At 40.0% G+C, this 18,268-nt stretch overlaps 1 protein-coding gene across 1 annotated transcript in view; it reads left to right on the top strand.

The window, feature by feature from the left end:
* The window catches only part of LOC133423987 (copine-8), a 132,481-nt gene that overhangs the window by 73,577 nt on the left and 40,636 nt on the right, over positions 1-18,268 (top strand). The window contains exons 7-10 of the mRNA XM_061714338.1: positions 6,545-6,608; positions 7,435-7,538; positions 11,380-11,484; positions 15,080-15,121. Of these exons, the coding sequence (XP_061570322.1) occupies positions 6,545-6,608; positions 7,435-7,538; positions 11,380-11,484; positions 15,080-15,121 (315 nt within the window). The remainder of the gene's footprint in view (positions 1-6,544; positions 6,609-7,434; positions 7,539-11,379; positions 11,485-15,079; positions 15,122-18,268) is intronic.

Genomic DNA, 18,268 nt, shown 5'->3' with positions numbered 1-18,268 from the left:
TCACAGCCTGTTTCGCCAGGCCTGGCTTGCGTGCAAAATGTTGTGACTTTTGGGGCACGTTTAGGGGAGCAAAAAGGTCCTCATTTCGTCGGAAGAAGGAAAATAAAAAAAAAAACGAGAAAAAAAATTCCTACAGATAGAATAGGGCCTTCGCTCGGGCCCTAAATATAATCCAAATTATATTCCAAATTCATTGTAATTAACTCATAATCCAGTTAATTTCAACTCAAAATCCAATTTATCAACCGATTTAGGCCTGAAATTCCAATTATATGTAATGCCACTTAAAATAAACCAGCTGAGCTGAGGAAAACCATCTTTAGTGCAATCCTCCATCCTGACCAAGCATGAGACCACAGCGGAGAGGAAAGTACCTGGCTGGATGTCATAAATGAAGCTATCCACACCATCATAGCAGCTCTATCAAACAAACGTTTTAAGTCTGGTCTGCTTCTCTAACTCTGATTGGGAACGGATTCCTCGAGAGATGAGCCTGACAGCTGAGGCTTCGGCCTCACGTCAGAGGTGATTCCCTCCATCTCCACCTCCTCCATCAACGCTCGCTCCATCGCCGCAGCCAATCTCCCGCTCCGCCGCGGCGGCCACCGACCGTAGCTCGTCTTCTTTGAAAGGACTCGCACATGTCGTGGCTGACCTCCTCCCCACCCCGGTCGTAATGTTTCTGAAACACTCGCCCCCGGCAAAAAAAACGCTGCGCTCTTTCATAATCTGAAGAATCAAGCGGCACAAGCGGGCTTTATTCCTGACTTTCTGCTTCATCTTCTCTGTTGCCATAAACAACATCTCTGTTCTTTTTAAGCGGGTGGAGGGGTCAGAGCGAAGCCCCGGCGAGCTTTTCTAAAGCCCAAATGGCCTACAATTTTACATCCAAGTGATCCACGTATGCGCAGACGCGTACAAAAGATGAAGGATGGGGAATAGAAAGGCTGATTGTTAACATTTGTAAAACAAGGACAAAGGACGTCTCCATCCGTCTCTGTTGTGACACGAATTCAATGCCGGAGCTCCTTTTGTAAGAGAGAATTATGGCTATGAATTGCCTTTTTTGGGGGAAAGCGAGTGTGACAGTACACGGTTGTGTGTCAGGGCACGGTTAAAAATAGACCAATCCTCTTGTTACGATAATGACAACCGATGTCTCACTCAGATATTCCACGGTTATTGGGAATATAATGAAAATGACATGTGTGCCACACTGTAGCCCCGGCTTAATTAGCCGTCTCTAGCAAGACACTGATTGCGAGATCCATGTGTCTTGATTAGCGGATTCAGTGTTTCCTAAGACACATCCGCAGGTAGATTGCAGACATATCCCCTGGAGATCTTCTCAACTTTGCAGTGTTTAAGAAACCTGGAAGAGGAAACCAATGAGAGAGAGAGACTGAAACGATCTACGCCCCACATGTCTAAACATCAGGGCAGGCGTAGGCTGGACAAAACAACGAGATGCAGCGCTCACCCCACAACCAAACAATCCTTTCCTCCATGCCATTTTAAGGCAGACCTGTCTGCCATAATAATGACCTGGACTCCGAGAAATCGGGGAGTGACAGCAAGCATTTGGGGAAAATAACGAGGGGAGGAATCCTATTCGTTCCTGCCACAGGGGCCACCAGCTCGGTCGAGTTGTCATAGCGACACAGATTCTTTTTTTTCTCATCTTGGGGATGTGTGCGTGTGTGTGTGTGTGTGTGTCTCCTCCTTTAACCGCTTTTTTCCCGCTCCACACATTGTTGCAGTGATATGACATTATTGAAACTGAGAAGGTGATGCACATCTCAGTCTTTCTGTCTGATCATGTTGGCAAATGGGGGTTTGCCAACGAATGAGTGGGAGAAAAAAAAAAAAAACCTGAGAAGAATTGGTCTCAATGTGCTGTTTTTACTGAGAGAGGTTATAAAATCTCATTAGTGCTGCATGAATTTGTCCTCACGAGGGAGAATTATGAATTCAACCTTTGCTGCTGCAAAGCTGCTACTTTTCTTCTTGCAGAGAAGCCGATGATAACTCAGTTTGGCAGCAGAGGATGACGGTAGAACTTTTGGCTTTTTGACGCTCCTCACAAATCTCTGCACAAAACCCTGTTTTGATGGGTTTTAAGTGGAAGAGGTAGCAGACCCATTTCCACGAGCATTTTTCTGGCTGTTATTTATTTACATAAATGTAAAACCCGCTGAGCCTCATTAAAGGACGCTCTACATAACTGACACCTTCTTTGTAGATTGAAGGACACTCATTTATGCAGCAATGGTGTCATACTGAGGTGCAAAACAACATGTGGAGCCATGGACTCATCTGTGTTGTTTTGATTGGTCCACTATAGTTCCTTTTCTCTTATTTTTCTTCTCCTTGTAAATACCGAGGGGAATTATCCGCTAAGAAAAGTCAGTATGTAACAGACAAAGCTGGTGGTCTTACTCAAACATTAATATCTATCCATCAGAAACTCATTTGACAGGTCTGAACCTCATAACGCTGCAAGACAATCACTTCAGTCCCTCCTGTAGATTATCGAAAAACGCCTTGGCATGGTAAAAAAGAAAGAGATTGCCTTGCCCACATCACTCCACTGACCTTAACCCCACAAAATTTGCTAGAGATGAACCTGACCAGAAAGTTTGAACGATGCAGCGAACAAAAGCGCAGCAGCTTTGGGGATCCCTTCAAACTATATAGAGAGATTCATCAAGCTGCACTTCAACTCTGCTCCGATGGTCAGAAAGCCGTCATCAGGACTATTTAGAGGTGGTGAATGTCTATTATAGGGGTGTTCATACTTACTAACGGCACTGTGAGCAGGAGTGGCTGTACTGTTACAGTCAGTACGTTTACATGCACTAACAAAGTCGAATTGTTGCCTTAGTCCGACCGATATGGAAGTTTTAAAAGCTACCTTAGCCGGGCTGTAGTTGAACCAAACCGAACTCTTGAGATCGAGCTTTTAGTGCCAGATAATGTGGTCCTAATTCCAGTTATTCCGGCATGTATACCAACACACTTAGCCGAGCTAGTGACGGCCCTGGGACTCCTCCATATGGAAGTGACGAGCCGCAGGAGCGGGAATAACAGTCACAGCATCACAACAACACGGTAACAGAAGACTACTGACTTTGCTGCATCTTTTCGGCAACATGATCAGGCCTAGTATGTACAAAATTTACAGAGCTGCTGCATCAAAAAGTTAATTTTTTTTGCATGTTGTCCTCCTTCGCTCTTGTTTACTAATTGTACAGGAAGAACACCAACGCGAAAGAGCGTGTGGCGCCACCTAGCTTCACGGAGTCCAACGCAACTCACTCAATAATCGTTTGTCTTCTCACGCATGTAAACTCCAGTTTAATCCTTAGCTAGATTGTTGCCAACAGCTTGATTTAGATGTGCATGTACTGTAACCGCACTGTTGAAGATCTGAAGATCCCTTCGTCAAGAACTTCTTATGTAGTTTTATATTGTGGCAAAATATACCGTCAACATTTTTTCTTTATATAGTAGTTAGTATAATTTAGGAACTATTAACTACACTTGAGTATCACTTGAACTTGCTTTAACTATTTAATTTGGCACTTATACGGTTCATTGTCCACTCTTTGTGCCAGGACCTTTTTTAATAGCTTTTTAAATCTCTAAGTTGTTGGTTGGGATTCTCGTCATGTTTTCCGGGCTCCCAAGAGCTGCAATTAAAGAGAAGAAGAAAAAGGAAAAACACTCCATCCCTGGATGCCGGTTTTTTCAAGCACATCCATAATTGCAAATTGCCATCTGGAAGTTGAAATGATTTAACAGAAAACGTTAATAATCCATGCACAGTTTCACATACTGTAGCATCATCCAGGATGAGGCAGTGGAAGCTGAACTCCCGCTGCTTTACTACTTAAAATATAGCCACTCACTTCAGGTCAAAGCTTTGCTGGTCTACTATGGCAGCCTGGGACAGATGATATGGACATTGATCGGCATGAACAACTTTATTGTGCATCAACAATATCTCCTTGGGGAAGCCTATCGCTATTGTCTTATTGATTGTTTTTTCCTCCTCTCCCATCCCTCCTGATCAGTCCATTTTCATGGTAATGCCATCTGGAAAGCTCTAACTGCTGAAAGGAATTGCTCTGGAGATCAATAAAAGCACATGGGGACCCTTAAGGTAAAACTAGATTTAGGTAATGCTTTAAAATGTCAATCGTGTTTCGAAATAAATAAAAAAGAAGATCTTGAACAAGTCAGACAGATGTGCCTACTTGTGAAATTTTTGTCATGCTGCCTCAAATAAATGGTCGACATTAGACATAAGAAAGAAACTTGCTTCCCGTTCTGGAATAGGAAACCCTTTTTTTGTGATGATGGAGAATAAGGTCGGCTTTTCCATCTTTTCTTCCCCTTGCTCTCTCCCCGCGCCTCCAGGCTTGAGTGACAGGTTTTTTAGAAGGCGGACAGACATTCATTTGTCACACACAATGGTTTTAAATTATGTGAATCCAGCACCCTGCGCTGTTTGGAATAATACAAAGCATGAATGGTGAGAAAAATAATCTCCTCCTCCTCCTCTCATGTACTATTTTAGCTTTTCATCCCGTCTTCAGATTTCTGCTTTCAGCTCATTGGATCCAGGATGTAGTGCGATTTAATAAATCTGCCTTTTTGGCAGCATGCTGCTCTCAGGTCCGTGTAGTCAAAGGAAAGTTGGCGTTACGGTGCGTAGAGGTCCTTGACCCCAATTCTGGGCTTTCTAAATGATGGCCCGAGTCCATTTCTGCCAGATGGGTCTCATGGCGGAGATCATCACAGTCAGAATCAAAGACCTTTCAAAAGATAAGTCAAAGAATGTCTGCTTTCACCTAAAAATGCAGGGATGGGGATTGTTTGAAATGGGATTGGAGCGTCTATGCCAGCAAGAAAAAAAACCATCACCATTTGGAATCACTGATTAACTTCAACCTTCAGTTTACTGCCCTTTCAGGTCATTAGTCATTTCCCAAAAACTGCTATAAAATCATTAACGACTGAAACTTTTTATACTTCTTTTTTCTCAGATCTTTCGGTCAACTTATGTCCCAATCAAAAGAACCAAATATTTAATTATTTTATTTATTTTAACCCTTTAAATGCCAATTTGATTACATGATGTCAAATCCAATTGCTATTTTTTTCTTTTTCCAAAGTCAGATTTAAAAGTTAGTACTTTTTTTGTCATTAGATTACGTAAAGAGCCCCATATTTTAGTATCACAGTGTTTACAATAACGCTTTCTGTAATGTCAAGGTTTCATTGTGGAAAAAGTCAAATATATATATTTTTTTATTTTTATTACAAGTTTGCACTGTTTTTCCATTTTTAGGCCGATGCATAAAAAACTTGTAATTTCTTGATGATAAAGCCAATATTGGTAATAGAAAACAAAGCTTCAAAATGACTGTTGTTACTAATCTTTGGTGTGTTGTATGGAAAAACACATTATATGGAAAATATGTATTTTTTGTGGAGGTTTTAAAACTATCATTTAAAAAAAACTGACGTGTCATCAAACTGGTATTTACAGGGTTAAAATTATTAAAATGGTTCAATATTTGGTCGTTTTGATGATGGCTGAATTTATGTGGAAAAAGAAATTAATCTGTAATGTTGGTCCTGGGGAATTATTGAACTTTTAAGGAAAGATGACGTTTGAAATACGAAAAAAAAAAAAATCGTAATAAAAAACTAACAAACAACATAATAATGATATTAATCTAATACGGACCAACAGCCACAAACTGAGGAAAAGAATCTACATGAAAGGACAAAGAAGTCCCTTGTGACCTACAGGGGTTAACATGCAAGTTCCTGGGGAAGCCTTAGTGCCCAAAGTTACGAACTGGGAACCTTCTTCACATCGAGAACCAATAATAATTTGCCATTAATCTTGAATAAAACATGCCATTTTTATTGCATTTCTGAGTGTAATCCATGAAGCAGGAGCTGACAAATTAAGCCAAGGCAGTCCTATATACAAATTCGCTCAATGAGATTTAACAGGCTAAATGGCATCAAATTCAGTCCATTTTTAATCCGGTTATTGTATTTTCCAATTATAGCATACTTTCATGTAAAAGGCCAATAAGAGTGAATTCATTTGCTCTGGGAATTAATTTTCACTTCAGTGACTAAACAACTTTGGCAAAGAAACAGTAAACAGACAGATTTTGGGAAAATGTATCTGATTATGTGTCTTCTTGTGACGGGATTAGTTTCAGAAGAAGGCGTCCCACCTGAAAGCTTGCGTTGGTCTGAGGAACTCTTCCCGTTGTTATCAAACAAGCCTCACGTTCTCATTGGCTCTTATCTTCTGTACACGCTGTGATGCTGAGCTTGCAGTTCCTCTCAGGAAATGGGAGACATGTCCTCCGATCGTTGTCATCTTGGCCTCTTGACCGTGAAGTGGAGACAACAGCGAAGAGATACCGTACATGTAAACAGAAATGCTCACCCCTCCACCCGCGTGACTGTGGTCTCCTGACCTGCATGTGTTGTTCTGTGTCCTCTGCAGGGGCATTCAGGGGAAGAAATGCGGGACCATTATTGTGAAAGCTGAGGAGCTGAACAACTGCAGGGTGAGTACCTGGAGGGACCGTTGGTTCAGCTGAAACCCAGATACAAAGTCCAGGCCTTAAATACAAAAGCGGTTAAACAAGCATTATCTAAATCAGGGGTCGGCAACCCAAAATGTTGAAAGAGCCATATTGGACCAAAAACACAAAAAACAAATATGTCTGGAGCCGCAAAAAATTAAAAGTCTTGTATGTATAAACCTTAGAATGAAGGCCAATGGCCAAAGGCGAAATGTCGAGAAAAAAGTTGAAATGTTGAGAAAAAAGTGGAAATGTCGAAATTAATGTTGAAGTACAATCTTGGGAAAAAAGTGGAAATGTTGAGAAAAAAGTCAAAATTTCGAGAAATGGTCAAAATGTTGAGATTAATGTTGAAGTACAATTTCGAGAAAAAAGTCGAAATGTCAAGATTAAAAAGGAAAACGAAAAAAAGGAAGAAAAAAAGAGGAAAAAAAGGAAAAAGCGAAAAAAGGAAAAAAAGAGAAAAGAAAAAAAAGAATGAAAAAAGGTCAAACATATTTTGAAAAATCTCGAGGGAGCCACTAGGGCGGCCCTAAAGAGCCGCATGCGTCTCTGGAGCCGCGGGTTGTCGACCCCTGATCTAAATCAATAAATAATAAAATGAATCAAAGACATTCCCTTTTATTGTAACCAAATAACTTTCTCATTCATTTTGTACCATTATACTTGTATTTAGAGAGTTCATATGAGATACAGGCCAAGTTTAAACAGCAGAGAGGGGCCTCTCCTGCATGTAGGGACAAAAGAGAGATGTAGAGATGGAAGATGAGGTTGTGATGTTTCTGCTGTCCACCCTTCTGCTCAACAGGAATCGGTAATGATGCAGTTCTGCGGAAACAAGCTGGACAAAAAGGATTTCTTTGGCAAGTCCGACCCGTTTCTGGTCTTTTACCGGAGCAACGAGGACAGCACGTGAGTCCTCCCTCTCTCCCCTCCTTCCTTCCTTCCCACCACCTCTTCCTTCCATCAGTCCTCCTCCACTTTCAAGTTTGATTTAGTTCCTCCCTGAGCATGTGAACGACTGGCATGCGAACATGTCGACACTTGTGTGTGTTTGCGTGGAAGCAGGTGGTGTAGGACAGGTGTGATGCCACAGTGTGTGTGTGTATAAAGGTTTAATATGTGCGTGTGTGGGTTCGATCCGGCCCGGTCGCTGCTCTCTTTCATCCGTCAGCATGTTACGAGTCAGATAAGACGTTGTGTTCTGTGGCTGAAAGAAGCCGGCTCCACTTTCTAGCCGAGGGACTAATGAAATGACCTCCTTATAGTCAGCGTTTCTTATTTATGTGAGTCGCGGCTGCACCGTAGGTTTCACAGCTGCTGCCTTTGGAGGCGTTGAAATATGTGAAACACCTATTTCAAAGAAGTTGTAACTTGTGTGACTTGTGTGGCTAATTAGATTAAAACTTGCCTGGGCTTCATTCAGTCATGTGGACCGAGAAAAAACCCAAAACAAATCACAGAGCTTCTTTCAGTACCAACCAGGTTGAGGTCTGGAGCTCGTCTGGGTCATTTCAGCACATTTATGTTATTTTTCAGTGGTTTTGTTGTAAATCCTGTTGCATGGTCCATATTCAGACAACTTTTAGCTGTGAAAGATGACTTCACATTTGGGTGTGGAGTAGTTTGGGATACGGAGGCGTGCACAACTCCAAAGGGCCTGGACGGGTCGTGTGACTGCAAAAGCCCAGATCATACAGTAGCTCCTCCTCCATCAACACCTTACAGTTGATATGAAGTGCTTACATCCATGTGCTTGGTTTGATTTTCACCGTTAATGCCAAACATCTCTACGTTTGTTTCTTATGTTAGGCTCCCACGTTCTTCCCTCTTAAAGGAGATCAGAAAGAAGTGTTACTTGTATGCTCCTTTTCTAACTTTGCCGTTATAAACTTTAATGTTCAGCTTGGTGACTGAGGTCTGCAGAGTCTAAAATGTAGCTCTAGGAGTAGGGCTGGGGATCGCTTCAAATGTCAAGAATCGATTTGATTCCGATTCTTAAGATTCAGAATCGATTATCAAGATTTGATTCGACCCGATCCGATTCGATTCCGATATTGATTTGGGTTAGTGTTATTAAAACTGTTTTTTTGAGCTGTTGCATGAATTATATGACTGTAGTTATGCAAAATATTACTACTAGTATTATATTGAGATTAAACAGCAAGTATTGGCAGCTAATGATGCTGTAAGGACCAATCAGCTCCCAGAATGCTGATAGAACTGCTTTCAGAAACATCATGTGGGTCAGAATTATCAAACAGATCCAGGGCAGCAAACAGAGACGGATGAAATTGGTTTAATTTTTTCCCACATTCCGTTTTTATTTGTTCCATTTTCGGTCTATTTTGGTTTTTAATTTTTGAGCATTTGGTTTTTAGCATTTTTTGCAAATGTAACCTCAAGACAGTATATAAAGTAATGAAATATAGACAATTTATGCAATTATAACACTTAAACACTTTAATGTTTTCATACCTTTAAACATATTTAAAGGCAAAAACATGGCACCAGTTATTTTCTTGTCCAACAAAACATTCCTTTTTTGGGGATAAACAAAAAAATAACCAAAAGTGGTAATGTAATGATGAAAAAAAAAAATACATAAATAAATAAAAGGAAAAAAAAATCGATCTTTAGACATATGAATCGATTTTTAGGAATTAATATGAGAATCGATTTAGAATTAGGAAAATCGATTTTTTCAACACAGGCCGATCTAGGAGCTACATTTACTAGGAGCTGCTGCTCGGGCTGAACTTCTAGGATGTCCCTTCCTCGGAAGATGGACAGGTGTCTTGTGGGTATTCTTTCTCTGCAGAACGATGGACTCCCAGAAAAGGGGTTTGTAACCCCTCCCATATTGCTGGCCAGTAAATATTGCTCCTCTAAGATCCTTGCTGATTTTTTTCTCCTTAGCATTGTATTAACACACCTGAATGTTTCAAACCATGAAACTGCCAAAGCTTCTGCTTCCACACAGATGCTCACGCCTGCAAGCGATCAGTCAGGTGCGTCTGATCGGCAGCAACATAAAGAGCTGACACTAGTTACTATGGAAACAGAAATTCTGCCTTAGTTTATGTTGGATTAATTATTGAGCACTGTCATATGTAACCTCCTGTTTTACATCTCAGCTTCTGTATACCTAATTTATGAGATGCTAAGACTGAAAAAACCTTTTTATAGTTTTAGAAGCAACATATTTATAGCCTACAGATTAGACGCCACTGTTCTTTACACCTCAGTGCATTGTGGGACTGTGGTGGTTTGGGTCTCTGGGCCTAAACTTTATTGAATTATTGTATTCTTAACACATACTTCATAGTGCACATACAGGGTAGTGTACTGGTCACAGTACTGGTCTCAAAACACGGGTCCTGCAGTCGTTGTTGGTAAATGACAGAGCAAATATCAGTATAATTTGTAATGTGAGTCTTTACTCCTGATTGTTGGGGGAATGAAAGCTGCAGCATCACTGGTGCTCGGCAGTGTTTGGCACTGCACTTCCTCAAGACTGAATTGTCTGTATGAATTTCACTAATGTGCAAGAATACAAGTGAGCAGAAAGTTTAGGTTTGTGAGAACGTGATCTGGAAGACCGCCGTTGCTTCAGAGAGAAAAGTCAGTTCGTCACAGAGAAGTTTGTATCGGGCTTCATCTTGGGTCATCTGTGTTGGTGTTGTAGCAACCTGCGTTGTGTTTTCTCGAGGGATCGTAGAGCTCCTTGTCACGGCGTAGCAGGTAGAGTTGATCCCCCTCTAGCTGGAGGGTCGTGGACCAATCACATCTCATCGTCTACTAATTTCACACATTTGCAGAGGTGTCTTCAGTATTCACATTCATTACTCAGGTAGAAGTATAGATACTAGAGTTTAAAAATACTCCTGTAGAAGTTGAAGTATCAACTCAAGTTTTTTACTCAAGTAAAAGTATAAAAATACTGGTTTCAAAACTACTTAAAATATAAAAGTAAAAGTAATGTAAGGGGGAAAAAAGCCATTAAGGACAAAAGCCATTGAAAATGAATGCATCTTAGTATAATGCAAATATATTAAAGAACCATATATGTGTACTATTGAGCATTAACATGTGTTTCAGAGAGCAGGAGATATGATGACTAGTTTCCTATAAGTATTGTAATGGTGCAAAAAGTCAAACTTCAGAGGCATGTTATCATTTATCCTAACCTTTATTGGAATGTACATCCAAGTTTAGTTGCAGGAATCTGAGGGAACGGATGTAAGAACAAAACTGGACAAGAACATCTGAAACAACCACAACCAAATTCACTCTATCCGGATGGAGCAATTTAACTGGATAGTTTTTTTTTAAAGGCCGAAATGAAATAGAGTAACGAGGCTGTTTTTAAAATGTAAGGAGTAAAAAGTACAGACAATTGCGTGAAAATGTAAGGAGTAAAAGTAAAAAGCCATCTGAAAAATAATTACTCCAGTGAAGTATAGATAACCAAAATTTCTACTTAAGTAAGGTAATGAAGTATTTGTACTTCGTTACTTGACACCTCTGCACATTTCCCCGCCCACTCATAGTGCCTCCCCTAAGCCCGGGTAAATGTGAGGCTGTGGAGTCCAAATATATCAAGACCTCCAGTCAGGATTTGTTAAAAATCTATTTTCTTCTATTAAATCCCCTTCATGCCTCAATTCTCTCCTCCTTTACTCTTTTATAACATTGATTTGCAATGTTTTTTTTCCTTCTCCGTCATTAATGTTTTAAATTTTCTCTCTAGGTATACCATCTGCCACAAAACCGAGGTGGTGAAGAACACCCTGAACCCCGTGTGGCAAGCCTTTAAAATCCCTGTGCGGGCTCTTTGTAACGGTGACTACGACAGGTAAATATATCAACAGCAACCATCTCCACCGTTCAGGAGCTTTATTCTCAGCGTAAATCATATGGAAACGAGTAACACGAACAACTGACGACACGTTCTGATGGTTTCTAATGGGCTGTTGCAGAACCGACGGCATGTCTGGTTGTGGGTCACGCGAGAGGCTAGCTTATAAAAGTGCGGCAACAACACGTGCAGATGGTACATATGGTGAGGTGTGTCGCACTGCTGTTGTTGATGTTCCTTTTAAATCATGAAGACTTTCCCTCCTGACAGGAGTGTGAAGAATGAGTCGGTCACAGCTCTTGATATTTCATTCCAAACGTCGGGTTAAAAGGTAATTAAATATGGAAAGTGTACGGTACGTGCCGTTTTCAGTGGAGATGAACTTTCAGCGTTACATATGGTGTGAATGAATAATGCATGCAGCTGTTTCCAGCTGCTCAGTAGGAATATGAGTGTTTTATAAACTCGGTGGCAGAGCTACGTTTATCAGTGCAGCTGTGTGGTTTCTGCAGTTGGATGTTATTTATTTTTAAACTGAATTTAATGGTTTTGTTTTATACACTTCAGTGCTTTTTGATGGCGACAATTTTCCTGCTTCTCCTCAGCAGCGTGGTTATTCACTTCTGAGTAAAACCAGGGACCTGTGTCCTCTTGATGATCTATTCACTCTTTTTGATGGATGTTATTTTGCTGGTGGTCTCGTCCATATTTATTTAGTCACAGTCGGTGCACTCGGAGCAGAGCGCTCACATCAGGATTAGGTGGAGCAGCCAAATGAGAGGAGATAGCCAGAACCATTTATTACCGTGCTCCACGGTCCTGCTTTTCTGTCTTTAACAAAACTGTGCCGCATGATTTCGTTCAGTTTGTTTCTACCTCAGCTAAATAAACAGGTGATGAAACTCCCGCCATGCGAAGCAATAGCTTTTATATCAGCTCGATTAAACACCCTCCGTTGGGCGGAGGTTTGGGAGTGATGTTTCACTAATTACGTTTTCAGTGGTAATAAAAGAGCACAGTAGATTTAAAGTTCCCCGCCAACAATGACTCTGAAAACCTTGGAATCCAGCAGAAGAACAGATTAAATGAATGCAAAGTGATCAGCATTTCTCCTGATCTGGAGTTCAGGCTGGAGTGTCTGTAATAAACGACATCACAGTGTCAGTAAAGTGATTCTAACTTCAAGCTACCTTGTGAAACATAACCACGTTTTTTCTTTTAAACTCCTACAAATATTGTGTTTAACATTTTAAAGAAGATTTTTCACTACAAAAAGGTGCACATAAAGAACTAGAAAACTTAAAAAATCGATTTCCCAATTCTAAATCGATTCTCATATTAATTCCTAAAAATCGATTCATATGTCTAAAGATCGATTTTTTTTTTTATTTTATTTTTTTTTTGGGGGGGGGGTGGGATTTTTTAAAAAAATTTTTTATTTATTTATGTATTATTTTTTTTCATCATTACATTACAACTTTTGGTTATTTTTTTTGTTTATCCCCAAAAAAGTAATGTTTTGTTGGACACGAGAATAACTGGTGCCATGTTTTTTCCTTTAAATATGTTTAAAGGTATGAAAACATTAAAGTGTTAGGTTATAATTGCATAAATTGTCTATATTTCATTACTTTATACACTGTCTTGGGGTTACATTTGCAAAAAATGCTAAAAACCAAATTCTCAAAAATTAAAAACCAAAATAGACCGAAAATGGAACAAATAAAAACGGAATGTGGGAAAAAATAAAACCGATTTCATCCGTCTCTGTTTCCTCCCTGGATCTGTTTGATAATTCTGACCCACGATGTTTCTGAAAGCAGTTCTATCAGCATTCTGGGAGCTGATTGGTCCTTACAGCATCATTAACTGCCAATACTTGCTGTTTAATCTCAATATAAAACTAGTAGTAATATTTTGCATAACTACAGTCATATAATTCATGCAACAGCTCAAAAAACTGTTTTAATAACACTAACCCAAATCAATATCGGAATCGAATCGGATCGAATCAAATCTTGATAATCGATTCTGAATCTTAAGAATCGGAATCGAATGGATTCTTGACATTTGAATCGATCCCCAGCCCTACTCCTAGAGCTACATTTTCCTATAAGGAACCACAGTAGAAGATGTAAATATGGTAATTGGATCACTTGTTCTCACACCTAAGTGTCCGGTGGTCAGAGTTTGCTTTCACACCTGCAACAAACCAAACCTTTCCAATAACGTATTCCCCTCCTGCACCACAGATGTCTGAAGTAGAGGACAGTTGGTAAATGCAGGACTAACAGTTCCTGTCGTTAACAATGGCCTGCACTGTAGTCTTTCCTTCCTGCTTTTGTTCCACTGGAAGCGGTCCAAACGTAATCATTATGCATTAATGCATTCCAGCGTTTTCCTCCGAGCACCTTCTAATGCCGGACATTTGAAACCACGAGAGGTTTGAGTCTGAAAACGAGCACTAAGAAGCACACAACAGGGTTTATCTGAGCTGAGCTAACAGACAGCAGATCTGAAGTTTGGTCCAATAAGCTTATTTATGGGGTTAAGTCACACGCTGTCTTATCTCCGGGAGACTCGGGAAGCTGCACATTCAGTTCACAAGCGAGGACACACATGTATCGAGCCTGTGTGTCTGCAGCCCGGGAGAAGAGATAAGGGGAAGCTCAAGCTGGCAAACAAAAGAGTAATGTGTCTTTCTGCTGATAGGTGCTCTGGTGGGTCTCTCTCGCTTTTCTCTCCCACACACACACACAAAGACACACACACAAACACACACACTCTCCCAATCGCTTGGTTGCATGCAGCGAAGCCACAAGTGAAATCACTGTCAGTTTCATGTCGCATCATGAAAGGTGAGATGTTTCCTGCCGTGATGTGGCACAACACTGACTTAATGAGACACGCGCACAAAAACAAATAAAAGGAGGGAGACATTTAGGCAGACAGCTCTACACATCATGCCTGCTCTTAAGAAGTGAGTGGTAAACTAACCAGGAGGCCGATCCGTCGCCAGAGAGCCCATCATCATCAGCCAGTCCACCTACTCTCCCTTTGCTGTTACTCTGAAGTTTGTGATGCACGTCTGGCTCTGCCAGCAGCTCCCCTGCCCATTAACGGAGCCTGCATGTCCACTCATGCTCTTATGAAAGCTGAGCACGCCAGTAAACAAGATGGAAAAGTTGTTCCATCAGATCAGTCAAATAGCTGTCTATATTTTAAAGTTTATCAAGTAAAACATGATACTTTTGGAGATTTGATCTGTCTTTACTGTTAATTGGTATAATATTATCATTTGATGTCTTTGTTTTAATTAGCTGTTTTTGTTCATTTTGCTAGCTCTATTAAATCTTTAGGTATAATAACTGATTAGTATACTATACGTCTTTTTTAGATTTTTTTTGTCCACTGTGCTCCTGAGGAGCAGACATTACCAGTGGTCAATACAAGCACACATTCAGAGCTTTATAGCCACTCCGTGTAGCAAGCATATTTGGTCAAATGTACATACAACTAAATATTGCATTCGAGATTAGCAGAAATTGATATAATCAGTGTTTTTGTTTTGTTTTTTTGCTTCTCCCGACAGAACAATCAAGGTGGAAGTGTATGACTGGGACAGAGATGGCAGGTACGTTTCCTGTGTTGTCATAAACCCTTTGTAGATCCCAGGCTGCAACATCATCATCATCATTGTGTTCAGTTGATTCTTAATTACACCACCATTATCATAAAACCCTCTGCATTTAGGGGCCAGTGATATTGGTCAAATGAGCCGACACTAAGGCCAAAATTACAGCAATCAATGTGGATTCCAGTGTTTTTTTTTATTTTAAAAAGCACAAATATGCTATTATCTGGAGATGAGTCTCATGTTGTGGTGATTGAAGCACTATGAAAGAGACCTTCTCTTACCGTTGCTCTGTGAATCGTATGCATGTCTTTTTAATCCTCCCGTGTGGGGGGCTCGCCGCCACTAGAGAGGAATATTTCCCATTAAAGCAGAAGCTTCACATTCCCTGAACTTTGTCAGCTCGGTCAGTAACACGTTACTGTCATGTAACGTGTTACAATCGTACTAATACCATGAAATGAAATGACTTAAATGAAATGAAATAACTTAAATGTTGCTTTTGGGGGGGGGTTCTGACAAAACCTGAGTCTTTGTAACTACAAAGACTCGTGGCAGGACTTCCAGCCGTTTTCAAAACAGCATGCATTAGAAGTACTTCTAATGCATGCTGAAATGTTGCATGCAAAATACGAACAACTGTAAAGTATGAATGTGAGAACAATATGTGGATGGTGTCGTACTCTCAGGAAACTTCATGGGATCTGTCCAAAATGTGATATTTTTACTAGTGCGGGTTAACTCTGCATGTTAAACAGTGCTTTCCCAATTTAAAACTGTTGCACTAAAGCAGCTTTTCTTCTTTGGTTGCGTCGCCCGAGTTTCCACCAAGATTTGGCTTTTTGTCACATATAAAAATAAAATCCAAACGCCCATCTAACCTTTCCCCTTTTGCTTGGAAGATTGAAGTTGCACAAAGATGGACCACCACCCTCTTTCTGACCAAAAATGTCACATTACTTCTGCTATATTGACCGTTGAGGGCGCGGGTTGTGTTGAATACTCTTGCTTTTCAAAATCATTATGATTGCATCATCCAGGTACTTGCAGTGTACCGCACTACAACAAAGTTGTCGGTATGAACGCCCTGACCCCCCAAATATACCAGGTGTGAGGGTGTAAATGAGGGATTGGAACGTAGTAGTCTTGTGAGCAGCTTCCAGTAGTGCCAGTAATTAACTCGTTTCATGGCAGTACATACTGTCTACTACAGTGTATGTGCAGTACACAGCATGCATTTTGAAAACATCCATATTCTCTACAACTACTAATATCTGGACTGATAACCATAAAAGTTATCTCAACATAACTGAATTAACAGTTTTCAACACAACAAAGCTGCTGTTCCCCTTAAACACATTTATAACGTTCTTGGCGTTGAGATCAAACACAAACTTTCATTTTATAGACGTTTTAAGTGACGGCTACAGTTACTGATGATGTTTAAACCCTTCGTTTCCACTTGCTTCTGTGCAGTCATGTGATGTGTCCAGAAGTCCGTTTAATCAGAACCTCTGTAATCTTTAACCTGGTTGCAGAACTCCTCCTCGATATTTGCTGCGGGTGTGATGAAAAAAATTCAACTCCTGTAATGATTTTGGAGAAAACGCAGTGCTCATTATGTAGTGAAACTATGTAAGCTGGAAGTGGAGGCTGGGATGAAATATACTTTCTCTCCCATGGCGTCACTAAGTCAGCCATAGCAACGATGGTTTTAAGCCATTGACATTGTTCCGAGGAGCACGAAGCTCCCCCCTGAATATTCTGTAGTGACCAAAGAAAAGGCTAAGGAAGTGATGTTCATGAACATTACAGCTCAACGACGGCGATGATGCCTACTTTTTTCTCCCACCTCATCTCAGATTTCAGTTGCATACTGTTAGTAACTAAGCTTGTGTTGAAAAAATTGATTTCCCAATTCTAAATCGATTCTCATATTAATTCCTAAAAATCGATTCATATGTCTAAAGATCGATTTTTAAATTTTTTTTTTTGGGGGGGGGGGTTCTTTTTTTTAATTTTATTTATTTATGTATTTTTTTTTCTCATCATTACATTACAACTTTTGGTTATTTTTTTGTTTATCCCCAAAAAAGGAATGTTTTGTTGGACACGAGAATAACTGGTGCCATGTTTTTGCCTTTAAATATGTTTAAAGGTATGAAAACATTAAAGTGTTAGGTTATAATTGCATAAATTGTCTATATTTCATTACTTTATATACTGTCTTGGGGTTACATTTGCAAAAAATTATAAAAACCAAATGCTTAAAAATTAAAAACCAAAATAGACCGAATGGAACAAATAAAAACGGAATGTGGGAAAAAATAAAACCGATTTCATCCGTCTCTGTTTCCTCCCTGGATCTGTTTGATAATTCTGACCCACATGATGTTTCTGTTTCAGTTCTATCAGCATTCTGGGAGCTGATTGGTCCTTACAGCATCATTAGCTGCCAATACTTGCTGTTGAATCTCAATATAATACTAGTAGTAATATTTTGCACAACTACAGTCATATAATTCATGCAACAGCTCAATGTTTTAATAACACTAACCCAAATCAATATCGGAATCGGATCGAATCAAATCTTGATAATCAATTCTGAATCTTAAGAATCGAATCGAATCGATTCTTAACATTTGAATCGATCCCCAGCCCTATTAGTAAACTTTGCGCCTTCCTGGCTAAAAGTGAAGTTTCGAGCTGTACCCGATATTTGCTCAGGAGCAGAAATACAGTACCTGTTCAGATCATCATAGTAGTAACTGTGAACTAAAATTGCTGGTACAGGTTACCTGGATGTCCCAGGTAATACAAATCCTATGTGAATAAGACTTGAGCTGCACTTTCACACACAATGGACAATATGGAGTAATAAATATACAACTATTGATGCTTCTGTTAAGAGGAGCCAGGTAAATATGATATTACACTGGATCAGGCTCCACCCACTCCAGCTCCGTCATCTTCTCCGTGCACGAAGCATTTTTATATGTCTTGGGTTTAACAACAAATTATCTTTTTGTGCAGATATTCATCTGATTTGCACTGATACCCTCAGAGCGTGTAATCACGCGGCGCATTTCCTTTAATACGTCGTTTCATGATTACATTAACATTCAACGTGTCATCTATTTGTGCTCT

Source organism: Cololabis saira, chromosome 23, assembly GCF_033807715.1.
Source record: "Cololabis saira isolate AMF1-May2022 chromosome 23, fColSai1.1, whole genome shotgun sequence".
NCBI lineage: Eukaryota > Metazoa > Chordata > Actinopteri > Beloniformes > Belonidae > Cololabis > Cololabis saira.
Note: the sequence above shows the minus strand (reverse complement) of the source record. Positions and strands in the feature narration are given on the sequence as shown.